General features: G+C 35.7%; 1 protein-coding gene and 1 pseudogene across 1 annotated transcript in view; both read left to right on the top strand.

The window, feature by feature from the left end:
- LOC105532037 overlaps positions 1–2,115 on the top strand; it is a 5,502-nt pseudogene extending 3,387 nt beyond the window's left edge.
- The window catches only part of LRRC69 (leucine rich repeat containing 69), a 120,630-nt gene extending 109,037 nt beyond the window's left edge, over positions 1–11,593 (top strand). The window contains exon 8 of the mRNA XM_011970095.1: positions 11,250–11,593. Coding sequence (XP_011825485.1) covers positions 11,250–11,360 — 111 coding nt within the window. The 3' untranslated portion in view covers positions 11,361–11,593. The remainder of the gene's footprint in view (positions 1–11,249) is intronic.
- The last annotated feature ends 2,429 nt before the right edge of the window (positions 11,594–14,022 follow it).

Genomic DNA, 14,022 nt, shown 5'->3' with positions numbered 1-14,022 from the left:
TGTGCATGATTGTAGGCTGTGGAAAGAGCTAGTAAGGAGGATGTAATATTAGTCTGTCTTGTACACCAATTCAGGAAAAGTTTAACGCTGTGATTAGGTACTGCTACTTTAAAAAATTAATATAATTTTCAATAGAATGTTACTGCGTGATGAGCCTTATCTATTCCATCATCTTAAGGGAATGAGTAAACCAAGAAGAGGAGATATGAAAGGTTTTAAACAACTAGAAGATGGGTAATGGTAGTGGTTTTCCACTTACAAAATGCTTTTTCTATATTTTTTTCTTTGAACATCTTTATTGAGTTCGTACTATATGCAAGGTACTGTGCTAAGCTTTCTGGATCCAAAGATGAATAAGATGCAGTTCATGGTATTGAGGAAATCACAGACTATTAAAATGTAACGTTAGAAGCCTTATCATAAAGCATTATATACCCATGCTATGGAGTCACAGACAGAACAAACAATTACTTTGGTGGAGGCTTAGAGGTAACTTTCCTCAGGGGATGACATTTAAGTAATAGAGTTTCTGGTCCTCATATTAACTTTGTGACTTGGTTTTCATTGTCTTTATTCACAGTTGAGGTAACTAAGACTAAGCAAAGTTAAGTAGTTTGTTCACAAATTTCAAATCTATCAAATAATAGAATTAGGACTTTAGCTTACCTGACACCTCCTAATACTACCTTCTGTCTCTTTTTCCTGCACGAGAACATGCACATTTTCATTTTGAATCATAAGAGAAAGTACAAATAAATTTATTGATTGATGATGATACCATTACTCCCAATAGCTACCTTTGTATGTTTGAAACACTGTCATGTGAAAGAGAGATGAAGCTTTTCTTCTGCTGACTTGCAGAGTAGAAAATAGAACCACTGGTCATTCAGGTCAGATAGATAGAACTTTCTTACAGGATTTTAAACACAGACATGCACACACAGAGACACACACAGACATACACACACACACACAGGTTAACATCAATCATCACTGAGGAAACAACAAACTTGGAAGCAAGAGTAGGAAAATAAGGAGAATTGATATCTATATAATTTCACTTTAAAAATTAAAAGAGAATACAATTTTATAAATTAAATATGACTGAGGGCATTATAAAAACATCAACATAATGGTATAAGAATATAGCATGAATTAAAAACATAATGGTTAAAAGAAAAACCCATTAGGTAGGATCTACACCCTTTGAATGTCCTAGCTAATGGCAGAAAATATTCAAATATTGAAAAAAGACAATTTCAGATTGAAAAAGCACTTTGAGTGCCAAGCACAACAAACAAGAACAAATCCATACATAGACACATTTTGGTAAAACTATATACCACCAAAGTTTAACTATTAAGAGCTAAAGATGAAATGTTAAGAAAAGATAGATCACTTACAAAGAAGCAGCAATGAACTGACATCAGATTTCTCACTGACACTAATAGATGCCAGAAAAAACAATGGCTTTCTATTTTCAAGCACTAAGGGAAAATAACTCAAAACGTAGACTTACACATGTAGATATATTGATAGGCAGAAGGCATGGGAGTGTCAGAAAATCATAACAAGAAAAAACTTTTAAAGGAAAATAGTTTTGCTTTGTAAAAGCCATTGATTTTAGACAGTGCAGAGCCACGGGGGCTGCGGCCCAGAGTCAGAGTCGGAGTGGTGGTGACCAGCTGCAAGCATCCGCGTTGCGTCCTCCTGGGGAAGAGGAAAGGCTCGGTTGGAGCCAGCAGTTTCCAACTCCCTGGAGGTCATTTGGAGTTCGGTGAGACCTGGGAAGAATGTGCCCAAAGGGAAATCTGGGAAGAAGCAGCTTTTCACCTGAAAAATGTTCGCTTTGCCTCAGTTGTGAATTCTTTCATTGAGAAGGAGAATTACCATTACGTTACTATATTAATGAAAGGAGAAGTGGATGTGACTCATGATTCAGAACCAAAGAATGTAGAACCTGAAAAAAATGAAAGTTGGGAGTGGGTTCCTTGGGAAGAATTTCCTCCTCTGGACCAGCTTTTCTGGGGACTGTGTTGTTTAAAAGAACAATGCTATGATCCATTTAAAGAAGATCTGAACCATCTGGTGGGATACAAAGGAAATCATCTCTAGGTGGCCGAGAAGATTTCTTGGTTTTCTTTAAAAACACAAGAATAAGGTCTGGTTAGGGAATGAAAAATGTCTACATTTCAGAACAACTCCATTTTATCTAAAAAAGATCTTATGATTGCCAATTTATTTGCAATTTCTTAATGTATCCACCACCCTTTCAGACCGTACTTGAGAAAATTTTTCTGAAATATGTCATTGAATTGTATTCTAGACACAGCATATATGATATATACTGATATTATGGGTAATCTGCTTTCCATATTTACCTATGATATTTACTGTACAGTTTGTCATTACTAGCTTGCATGGAGTAGGATGCAGTCGAATTTGCGTTAGTGTTTCTGTTCAAATAGAGACCTGAATTCAAATATTGTAGTTTAGGTTCAAACACAGTATGCCTGTTGCAAAATTTACCAAATTTGTTGATTACCTCTTTTATTAAAGAAATGTTGGGGAGAGGGTAATAAATATATTGTGACAATCTTTGCAACTTACAGGGAATAGGACAGGTCATTAGGGTGTATTTCCCAGGTTTCCAATTGAGAACCTAAACCAAGAGAAGTGAGACAAACCATCTAATGTCTGTATCCTCCTATTAACAGGCTGTGTGATGTTGAGTTTCTCACTTACTCTCTCTGAGGTCCAGGGTCCTTATACGTAAAATGAAGAGATTCGTCTAGAGCATTGGTTCTCAAAGTGTGGTCGGGGGTCCTCAAGAGCCTTTCAAGGGTATTCTAGGTCAAAGCTGTTTTTATAACATTTAGACATCATTTCATCATTTATAGTTTTTCCTTTTTTTTATTTGAGAAGTAGTCTTGCTCTGTTGCAGTGGCACGATCTCAGTTCATTGCAGCCTCCGTCTCCTGGGTTCAAGCAATTCTCCTACCTCAGCTTCCTGAGTAGCTGGGATTACAGGCACCCACTACCACACCTGGCTAATTTTTGTATTTGTAGTGGAGACGGGGTTTCACCATGTTGGCCAGGCTGGTCTGGAACTCTGGAGCTCAAGTGATCTGCCCACCTCAGCCTCCCAAAATACTTACAGGTGTGAGCCACCACGCCTGGCCATCATTTATCTTTTTCACTCATTTTTTTCATGAGTGTGCAGAGGAATTTTTGAGAGGCTATCTGGTGTGATATTGTAAAAGACTGAATGCAAAAGCAGATATGAGAATCCAGCTTTCGTCTGTCATCAGACATTGAAGAGATTTGGAAAAATGTAAAGCAGCAGTACTCTTCTCACTGATGATTTTTGTTGTTGGTGGTTAGAAAAATGGTTTTTTTTTAGTGGGTTTTAATATGTGAAAAAAATAAAAATAGCTATTTGTCAAAAATGTTATTTATGTGTTTATACATAATGGGTTTTTGTTACTTGTAAATGATTAATAAAAATTTTAAGAAAAAAACATTGATTCTAGCCTTATAAAAATCATTAAACTAATAATATTTAGTAAGTATATGATAGTAAAAAAGTATATGACAATGGAATTAGAATAAATGTGTACAGCTTGTTAATCATGCTAAATAAATTTAAGGATGCTTAACATATTTAAAAATTGATAAAGAAAATTGAGATTTAAATATACATTACTAGATATTAGCAATTAAAAAAAATTAAATGCCATTTTTAAGTTCCATGTTTCCAGAGTTGAAACAGAGTGAAAACATGCACAGAATACTTGGGGATGATAATCAGATTAACCACACTGGTAAACAATTGCTTTTATATGTCTCTAGATTTTTATGTTAAGTAGACAGCAATTATACAAAAAAAAATAGTTTGCCTGGAAGCCTTTCTTTCTGTTAAAAATTTTTTAATTTGCTAATTATCTCTTCAGAAACTAAACTTAGAGACTGCTGACCTTTATAGCAAATGCTTTATCAGGAAGGGAGAACATATTTGATAATGCCAACGTCTGGTTGCCCCTGTTGTGCTTTACCCAATGTTCTGCTTCTTACGGGGTTTACACTCAAAGGAGGGAGACACTGGATGATAAACGGGTCTTTATTCTCAACATAAAACACAGAACAACCAAATATCAAATTGTAATTGCTTCTATTCAGGTGAATGTAAAATTATGTCATGCTTGCTTTATGAAATAATGAGATGAGGATTGGAAAATAGTCAAACAATTTTATTCAGTCTCAAATATCGACCTTGATCATAATTTCTCCAGATGCCTTTGTCTTTTTCTAAATGCTATAGTTCTGCCATCAAAGTTGAGTTAGTCCTTAGCAATTACAAAATGATCAATAATTTAAAGGTAGTTGATATTTCAATATTAGCTACTAATGGTATAAATCTTTGAAATAGCAACAAAAAATTATCCTTTTTAGTTAGTACTAACTTTGCCCGTATTTGAACAATGACTTAGACGTAACCTAAATAGTCTCATAAAATTCTTTCCAGACACTTGAGTGATCCTGTACCCAAGACATGCATTTAATAGTTTTCATTTCTTATAGTCTCGTTAGTTGAACTTAACATTTCCCCAGATTCCTTTAAAGTTGAATAATTTAGGGAGGGAATGGTTTGGAACATGAACTCTCAACCCTGTGTTAAATGATGTAATGTAATTAAAACTACCCTCAAAAGAGATTAGACTGAGTAGGTCTCCCTATACATGAGCAAAAAACGTTCATCTACTTTATGAAAATACATGAAAATTTGTAACTTTAATTCCTTTTTTATGACAAGCTGCCAGTAATGAAACATAGGATTACATTTAATAATTTTACTCATTACTTACAAAGTAAAATCTTACTTTGCAGTAAAAGGTTATTAAGATACCACTGACATTCATTTATGAAACTGATCATTTCAACCAGTCAGCTGTGAAAATGAATGTAGGTTTTAAAACATTTATGCCATGGTTGGTCAAGTTAACATACATTAGGTACTAAGAGGATCAAAAAGCATTACATTTCTAATTCTAAACAGCCATGAAAGTCATAAGTATTTATTGTTTAGAAAAATTAAAATGGATATATATTTCTTACTGTTTTATTCCAAAAATAGCAAAATAATTAGAGCATAAATGAGCTCATACACTGTGTCTTGATTACTTTTACTCCTATGAGAACTCCTCGAATACTCTTACCCTTTCAGAGAACTCTCTCTTTTGTTCTTAAACTGCTGGATAGAGTCACAGTAGTATTCTGTATCTACAATTTTCTTTCTTCCAAATAATCTTAATTGTATTCAGCTTTAGTTTAGTTTTCTGAAGCTGTATATCATCAAAATGTTGAACATCCCTTGTGAAATTCAGAGGATATTGATTATGCAGAGGGTGCTGTGGGAGAGCAGGACCACTGTGTCGGGGAGGGAATGCTGCTTAGCTGGCTGGCTGGCTGGAACATGACAGGATTTTCTTTGTGGTTTCTGTTCTTATCACAGTCCAAACGGCCCTGAGGGTGGAATGACCATATAATGTATCATCTAAGCCAAGATGCTTTTGAGAGTAAAAGTGGATTTTATTAGTAGCTGGAAAAACAACAGGAAACAGGACTGTCCTTGGCAAATCCCAATGTATGGCTACCCTTGCTAAATGGAGTAGTTAACTTCAGAGCAGTGCTCATGTCACTTATCACCGTGGCATGGCAGTGACAAATTATATTTAGTCATTCCATAAATTTTTGAGGGCCTGCTTTAAACAGGGAACTGAATGCTAAGTACAATGCAAATAAGTAGGGGACCTAGTCTGTCCAAATGGTTTAAAATCTGAATTTAAATGCTAAAGATGTAAAAGATATTAGCAATAAAATCTAGATGTTAAATGAGTGATAGAGACCAATTACTTTAGGATTCAAAGCGGAAGATGAGATCACTGTAGGTTGTCTGGTCTGGGAAGAGCCCAGAAAGACGCTGGGACTTGTATATAGCCTTGAAATAGGTGGAATTCAGATACATGGAGAAGACAGCAAAGAGGACATTTTAGGAGAAGAGAATGGTAGGGAGGAGAATAAATCATGTTCATAGGGCAGTGAATCAGTTTGGTTGGTTTGTGGATAGGAGTAGCCAGAGGAGACATTATTAAAAAATTGAGGTCCCATGCCATGAACCTATCAAAGGATTAGACTAAGTAAGGGGTTTGAACTTGATCTTGATTGAAAATGAAACCCTACTGAACATGTAGGGGAAAGCTGGTGATAAAGGTGTGTTTTAGAAAGAGTCACTTGGCAATAGTGTGCTGGCTTAATTGAAGTTTGAAGAGAAGAGAAGCTGAAGATAAGAGGCCAGTTGGAGTGGTTGCCTACTGTGGGTGTAAGGTGTGATGGTGGAAATGCAAGGAAGGAAAGTATCATAAGGAAGGAAGGACAATATAAATCGTTGATTGATTGAGCATGGGAAACCTCTGAGGGGTATGAAGGAGAAAGAGGAGTCCAGAAGGGAGCTGGTTTGGAAGGCAAGACCCCAAGTTTTATCTTAGACATGTTGAGTTTCAAGTGATGCCTGGATAATTCAAGTGAATATGTTTAACCCTTAGTTGGAGACAGATTGGCATAGAAAAGAAATGTACTTCTTCAGTATGTTATTTGAAAACATGTGCACTTTCCAACAACTGTTCATTCTTCTAAACCATTCTGTAGTTGCTATTAAACTATAATAGAAATCCTCATTAATGAAAGAGCCTGGGAATCATACAATGACTAACACTAATCTATAATTTAGTGAACTTAGATTCTAATCTTGTCTCTGCGTTGAAATATGAGGCCTAAGGTAAACCATCTACCTTCTTACTATATCAGGACTAATTTCCTTACCTGGACAATGAAGGGGTTAGACCAGTCTCTTCCAGCATGAAAATGTCTTGATTCCATAAGCAGGGAGGGCTGCCACTGTTATGCTTTTCAGGTCCCGCTAATTTGGAACATGATAACAGTATTAGTTTTCCATTGAAGCTGTTAACAAATTCCCCAAAACTTGGTGACTTGGCAGAAATGTATTTTTTTTTTTTTTTTACAGTCAAGTAGATCAGAAATTAAACATGGGTCTCACTGGGCAAAAATCAAGATTTTGCAGACTGGGTTTCCATCTGGAGGCTCCTGGGGAGAACCATTTTCTGGCCCTTGACAGCTTCTAGAGGCCCCCCATATCCCTCGGCTCATGGTTCCTTTCTTCCATCTTCAAAGTCAGTATTGGCAGATCTGGGTCTTCTCATATCACCTCACTTGGACCTTCTCTTCTGTCTCTGTCTTCCACTTTAACAACTCTTGTGATTACATGGGGCTCACCTGGATAGTCCAGGATAACTTTCTTACCTCAAGGTCCTTAATTTAACCCAACCTGCAATGTCCCTATTGCTATGTGAGATGACATGCATATTCATGGGTTTTAGGAATTAGGATGTGGACATCTTTGGAGGGGACATTATTTTGCCTACCGAGATACCTTTTCCTGAGAAAACAGGAAACCATGTTATGCTATTTTTCTATTCCTTGTGCTTCATATAATATTGAAATCTTATCCAAACTTTTTACTGTGCTATATAAATATATATTGCAATAATTTTTAATTTCTCAAAGTTTAAAATACGGCAGTGATGGTTACCAATTACATTGAATGATTTTTAAAAATTTCTCAATTCTACCACTCAACAAACATAAAACTTAGCAAAGAGTGATATTTGAATTTAAAGTGGAAAACTACTTTTAAAAAAATATGTAGAGAATATAATCATGTGTGTGTTTGCTTTAGAAAATAATGCAAATATTAATGAGTGAAAAAGTAAACTGTATTATAGCATTTCACTTTTTGAAGCTTTTTGCTAGAATGATATTTTTTTCCAAATAAAAGCATATATAATCACAGACCAACTCCTTTTCCTATTCACTGACCTTGACTTGACAGAAAGGATATTTCATTGAGTGTTTTGATTTCTATCTATAAACAATGACAAAAGCAGTATTTGTCTTTGACAAAATCATGAGTTTTTGTTAATTGAGGTTTGTGAAGAGAGGTCTTCTATAACAGGGAGTGTCTTTATTCCTTTGTAACATGCTCATTTCAAATGGACATATGTCGTACCAGTAGATACAGTTGCAATGATGCCACAAATAGAAATACAAATTTAAAAGGGCAGCAAGTGGTAAGGTGGTACGAGAATTTCATGTCATGCAAACATTACTAGAGATTATTAATCTAGATGGAAAAGTGTAATACCAAGGAATTATGCTGAGTTGTTTTTCTCAGTTAAGTTTCTAGAAAACAATTCATAGCCCTGAAAAATATTGTATAAGAAATAGAAATTATTAAGTTAGAGAATAATCAACTTCAAAGTTTCATGTTCACTATACAACTAACAATGGGCCTTTCGTTAAAAATCTCAATCTAATCTAAAATCTCAATCTCAATCTAAAAATCTCACCAAAATATTCATTTTATTCTAATTAACTAAACAATGTTTCCCCCAAGAAGGAGAAAGAGGGACACAGACACTTTGCATTCCTGCTTGCAATAAGAGCCAACCTAAACTCTGCCCATGCAATGTCTTAATGACACGAGGGAAATGGCTAAAACCACACTGGAAATAGAAAATGCCTTTAATACTTTCTATTATAAACTTTTCACCTCATGAAGAAACTGGACAAAGCAAATCAGATGTCTAACTTGTTTCCTTAGTTTATATTTGTTTCTTTCTCTAACTTCCTCCTGTTGGTTCCTGGCTCTATTTTTTGTTTGGGTTTCTTAAATAGGAGCTGAGGAAAATGTATGTAGCACAGTTTATTTTCCATAGTTCTTTAATTCTGGCTGAGATATGTTACAGAAGTAGGCAGGATGAACTGGTTGGGTGAGATGGTTGTCTAGTATATGGAAAAGGAAAAGACCATATTTAGTCTCTGTCTTTTGTCATTTGTTCTCCAACCACAATTTCATCACTTAATCATTATCATTATAATCTAGTTAGGGAATCAATATTATATCTTATAGAGTAGATTTGAAATATTATATGTGTATGTCATTCAAAAATACTTATGAAATCTTTTTACTTCTTGACTAATGTATTGTTGATATTCCATGATTTAACATTTTATGGTCTATTTATAGTTTATACTGTATTGTTTCTCCAATACAATGTGCACATTCTCGAATTTATGCTCTCATAGTTCACCCTTCCTGAAATGTCCTTTTGGTTTCTCCCTAGGCAGATACATTCTAGTCAACTTTCAAAACCCAGCTCACCTTTTTCTTATATTGTGAAATCTTGCTTAATATGCAGCCTATGGTATCTCCTTTCTCTGCATTCATGTAGAACCTATCTTTGGACCGAGCCATATGTTTCTATTTGTGTGTGTGTGTGTGTGTGTGTGTCTGTGTGTGTGTGTGTGTGTATGATTATTGTCTTTCCAACTAGATGCTAAGATTCCAACTAGATGCTAAGAGGCAGGGATTGTTTGCGTACATCTTTGTAGCCTGACACTTTGCCTAATGTTGTGCAGATTTTAGGTAGATTATAATTTGTCAGGACTCTTGGTTGCAAGTTAAAGAAACCCAGCTCATACACCAACTTAAGCAGTGAGCAAGGTCCAAGGATGAATCTAGTCGAAGATTTTGTCATGTCTAAATTAGTTTTCCAAATTTATCAATGGGAATCTGTCCTTTATTTATTATCGCTGCATTCCTTTGTTTTGGCTTTGTTTTCCAGTAGCAGCTGCCTAAATTGTGTCTTTTGGGAGTAAAGGGAGAGCTTCCTTCTCTCAATAGATGCAGAGAAAGTCCTGGGGCTGATGTTCATTGGCTTCTTTGGACTGTCTTGCATTATGTGCTTACCCGAGAATAATCACCATTGTCAGAGGGAAGCAATTGAGTCATTGCCTGGGCCTGAGTTGCTTGGTCATATATTGAGCCAGGGAGTGAGAAAAGTTGCTCTCTCACTCCCCCAGCATATACACTGAGATTGGAGGAGTGGTAGTTGCCCAAAGGAAAAACAGGACTTCTGTGCCAGTACAATGGGAAATGGATCCCAGACAGGAAAAACCAAGACATCCACTGAGGAGTTCAGTACCTGTTTGCTGATTGATGAATTAATATCTTTGTAGGAAAGAAGTCAGGTTTGTAGATATTCTGTACCATTTTTCACCTTCATCCAAAGTATTTTACGGTTAGGATAGTGCTGTGTATCCTCTAAGTGCTTCACAGCCACTGTTGGAGATGGGTGTGAAGGGGATATGACTTATGACTTTGGCTCCCTGCTGATATATCACCAAGGTTAAAAGGCTGTTACTGTCTCAAGGGTGGATTAATAACTGTGCTTACCTGTTTGAACCTTTCAATAGGATCTAAGAGTTCTTTTGTGGAAGAGTGAACAGAACAGCCATCAAATTTCTCATTGTGGGTTGTGATGGTATTGGCCAAATGGTTTCATGGTAAAACTAAGTAGCATTATCAACCAATTAAATATTTCCTAGTTACCAGTTGTGGGAGTCTTTTGGATTCTCTCACTGAGAGCTGTGTTGATTTCGGAAGATGATTATAAAACATAGAAATGGTAAGCTTTTGAGGTTACCATTATTTCAAACATAAATGGTCAATATATGTACACTAAATTGGCTAACAGGGTTTTGACTGCTTATTTTGTACACTAAGAAGTAAGATTAGGAATATTTGAAGTACAAAAATTTAATTCATGTGTTAGGCAACTTGCTTGAGACCTAGCCAGTGAAGATCTTAATGAATAGTGCAGACAGTGAACAAAGAATTTTAGGAAGATTAATTTCCATGGGAACTACATGGTGGGCAGGTAAAACCAAGATGCCCATTAGGAAGTTCAGTAAATATTTACTGATTGATCAATTTAATACCCCTGAAGGACAAAAGTCAGGTTCGTGTAGATTCTATATCATTTTTTCACCTTCATTTCAAACACTTTATGGTTAGACTACATAATGATATGTTTGAATAAAAGCATACATGATCTTTCATCATTTGGATTTTGTTTAGCATTTGAGTATGACTTTCTTAGCTAGTTAAGTTTGCGTTTTTATGTGTGAGAAAAGAGCAAATCAAGCATAAATAGAATAGTGCGTCCTTTAGAAATCAATGTTCTGAAACCTGTGAGAAAGCAAATATTTATTTTAATGAAAAATATTTATTGAACACTGACTAAATTTTATTTTTAATCTTTACTTTTTAGGACTGGAAGATAAGCAAGAATCTGCAGCTGGTGCCTCTCCGAGTGTTAATTTGTTCTTACAAATGTTTTACTCAACGTGACCCTAACCTCTTTGGAATTGCTCAGGTTTAGAACAGGTGAGGTGCTCCTTCATAGCCTCACTCAACTTGCCCTGTCAGCTCTGCATACACAGATTATGCCCTACTTAGGATACTATGCTGTGCCTGTTCTCTTTGTCAACGTATTAAATAAAGGAAGAAAAATAATTCCATTATGATGTTCCCAATCTAAGCACTACAATCTGCCTTTAGCTTGCTTAGATTCTAGGTGTGCCTTTTTTGGCTTAAAAAAGGTAAAAAAAAAAAAAAAAAAAAAAAAAAAAAAAAAAAAAAAAAAATTGAAAAATAAAGATTTGTGTGGCAAGTGAGTTATTTTTTTCCTGCTATTTTATGACTACCACTCCTCTTTTTCTAGGTGAGTATTAAGAGACTTTGATGGGGGAAAAGTATTTATTTTATGAATGTTTTGCAATTGAAAAGGAATCACTGTTTTGTGCTAGATAGTCATATTACATTTGTGTGATTTCATTTGAAGCACTAATATCTATTGATCTTCACACAAAAAATGAGTAGAGCCTGGAAACTCTGGTTTGGTAACCTGTAATATCACTTTGTGACTGTTTTTAATTTTTTTTCTCTTTTTAAAAAAATTTTACATGACAAACTGCCGAGGCAGTAGTGCAGAAATGAGAATTTTGCCCATTTTCTTTGAAGGACAACAGAAAAGTAGAAAAATAAGTTATGAAAATATGTGGTATGCTTTGCACAGACCAGTGGTTCTTGGAAGTGTGTTCTATTCAGCACCATCCACATCAGTTGAGAACGTGTTAGAAATACAAATTATCTGGCTCCATTCCAGAACCACTGAATTAGAAACTTGGGGAGTGTGGCCCAGCAATTGCTATTTTAACAAACCCTCCACGTGATCTCTTTGCATGCTCTAGTGTGAGAACCACAGGATAGACTTAGATAAAGCTGCTGCATGTTCAGAAAAGTGAGAAATGTCATTATAATTTTATATTTAAACCCCACCAGAAATCTATTTCTTCTTGTCACTACCTATGGTCCTTCTGGTGGAAAGCTGAGTGGAGTCTCTCATCTTCCAGGTAGTTATTATCAGGTTACCTTCCTAGCAAGGCCTTTCATGAGTTTAATTCAGGTTCTTTATGCATCAGAGTTGCCTCTAGCATAACTGAGAAATGAAATCAATGGAGCACAACAAAGAGATCCTCAAACCAGAAAGCAGAGTTCAGGCCCCACTGAGACAGAGGTAGGGCCTCAAGGTAACTTTCTAAAGGCTCCATTAACCAAGAATGCAGCTTAAACAAAAATAAAAAACCAAGTACAAATGAAAGACATAGGAGCTCATCAAAAATGCATTACAGGGGTAAAGTCTGCATGCTTATTTTGAGGGAAAATTGCTCAGTAAATTGATTTTGATTAGGGAAATAATTTCTTATAACCTAAGCTGTTGAAAAAGTGTTTTTGTTTTTTTTATTTCTTCTAAAAAAAAAAAAAAAAACTGGGATACATATGCAGAACATGCAGGTTTGTTACATAGGTATATGTGTGCCATGGTGGTTTGCTGCCCCTATTGACCCATCCTCTAAGTTTCCTCCCCTCATCCTCTACCCTCAAACAGGTCCTGGTATATAATGTTCCCCTCTCTGTGTCCATGTGTTCTCAACGTTCAACTCCCACTTATGAGTGAGAACATGTGGTGTTTGGTTTTCTGTTCCTGTGTTAGTTTGTTGAGGATGATGGCTTCCAGCTTCATACAAGTCCCTACGAAGGACATGATCTCATTATTTTTTATGACTGCATAGTATTCCATGATGTATATCTACCACATTTTCTTTACCCAGTCTAGCATTGATGGGCATTTTGGTTGGTTCCATGTCTTTGCTATTGTAAATAGTGCTGCAATAAGCATACATGTGCATGTGTCTTTATAGTAGAATGATTTATAATCTTTTGGGTGTATACCCAGTAATGGGATTGCTGGGTCAAATGGTATTTCTGGTTCTAGATCCTTGAGGAATCGCCACACCGTCTTCCAGAAAGGTTCAACTAATTTACACTCCCACCAACAGTGGAACACTCACCAACAGTGTAAAAGCATTCCTATTTCTCCACAGCCTCACCAGCATCTATTGTTTCCTGACTTTTTAATAATCACCATTCTAAGTGGAGTGAGATGATATCATTGTGGTTTTGATTTGCATTTCTCTGATGATCAGTGATGTTGAGCTTTTCTTCATATGTTTGTTGTCCACATAAATGTCTTCTTTTGAGAAGCATCTGTTCATATCCTTTGCCCACTTTTTGATGGGGTTGTTGGTCTTTTTTTTGTGAATTTGTTTAAGTTCCTTGTAAATTCTGGATATTATACCTTTGTCAGATGGGTCGATTGCAAAATATTTTGTTCCCATTCTGTAGGTTGCCTGTTCACTCTGATAATAGTTTCCTTTGCTGTGCTTCTAGAAGCTCTTTAGTTTAATTAGATCCCATTTGTCAATTTTGCCTTTTGTTGCAATAGCTTATACCATTTTGTCATGAAGTCTTTGCCCATACCTGTGTCCTGAATGGTATGACCTAGTTTTTCTTCTAGGGTTTTTATGGTTTTAGGTCTTACATTAAGTCTTTAATCCATTTTGAGTTAATTTTTGTATAAGGTGTAAGGAAGTGGTCCAGTTTCAGTGTTCTGCATATGGCTAGCCAGTTTTCCCAGAACA

Source organism: Mandrillus leucophaeus, unplaced genomic scaffold, assembly GCF_000951045.1.
Source record: "Mandrillus leucophaeus isolate KB7577 unplaced genomic scaffold, Mleu.le_1.0 Scaffold928, whole genome shotgun sequence".
Classification (NCBI taxonomy): domain Eukaryota; kingdom Metazoa; phylum Chordata; class Mammalia; order Primates; family Cercopithecidae; genus Mandrillus; species Mandrillus leucophaeus.
This window is presented reverse-complemented; position numbering and strand designations above follow the sequence as displayed.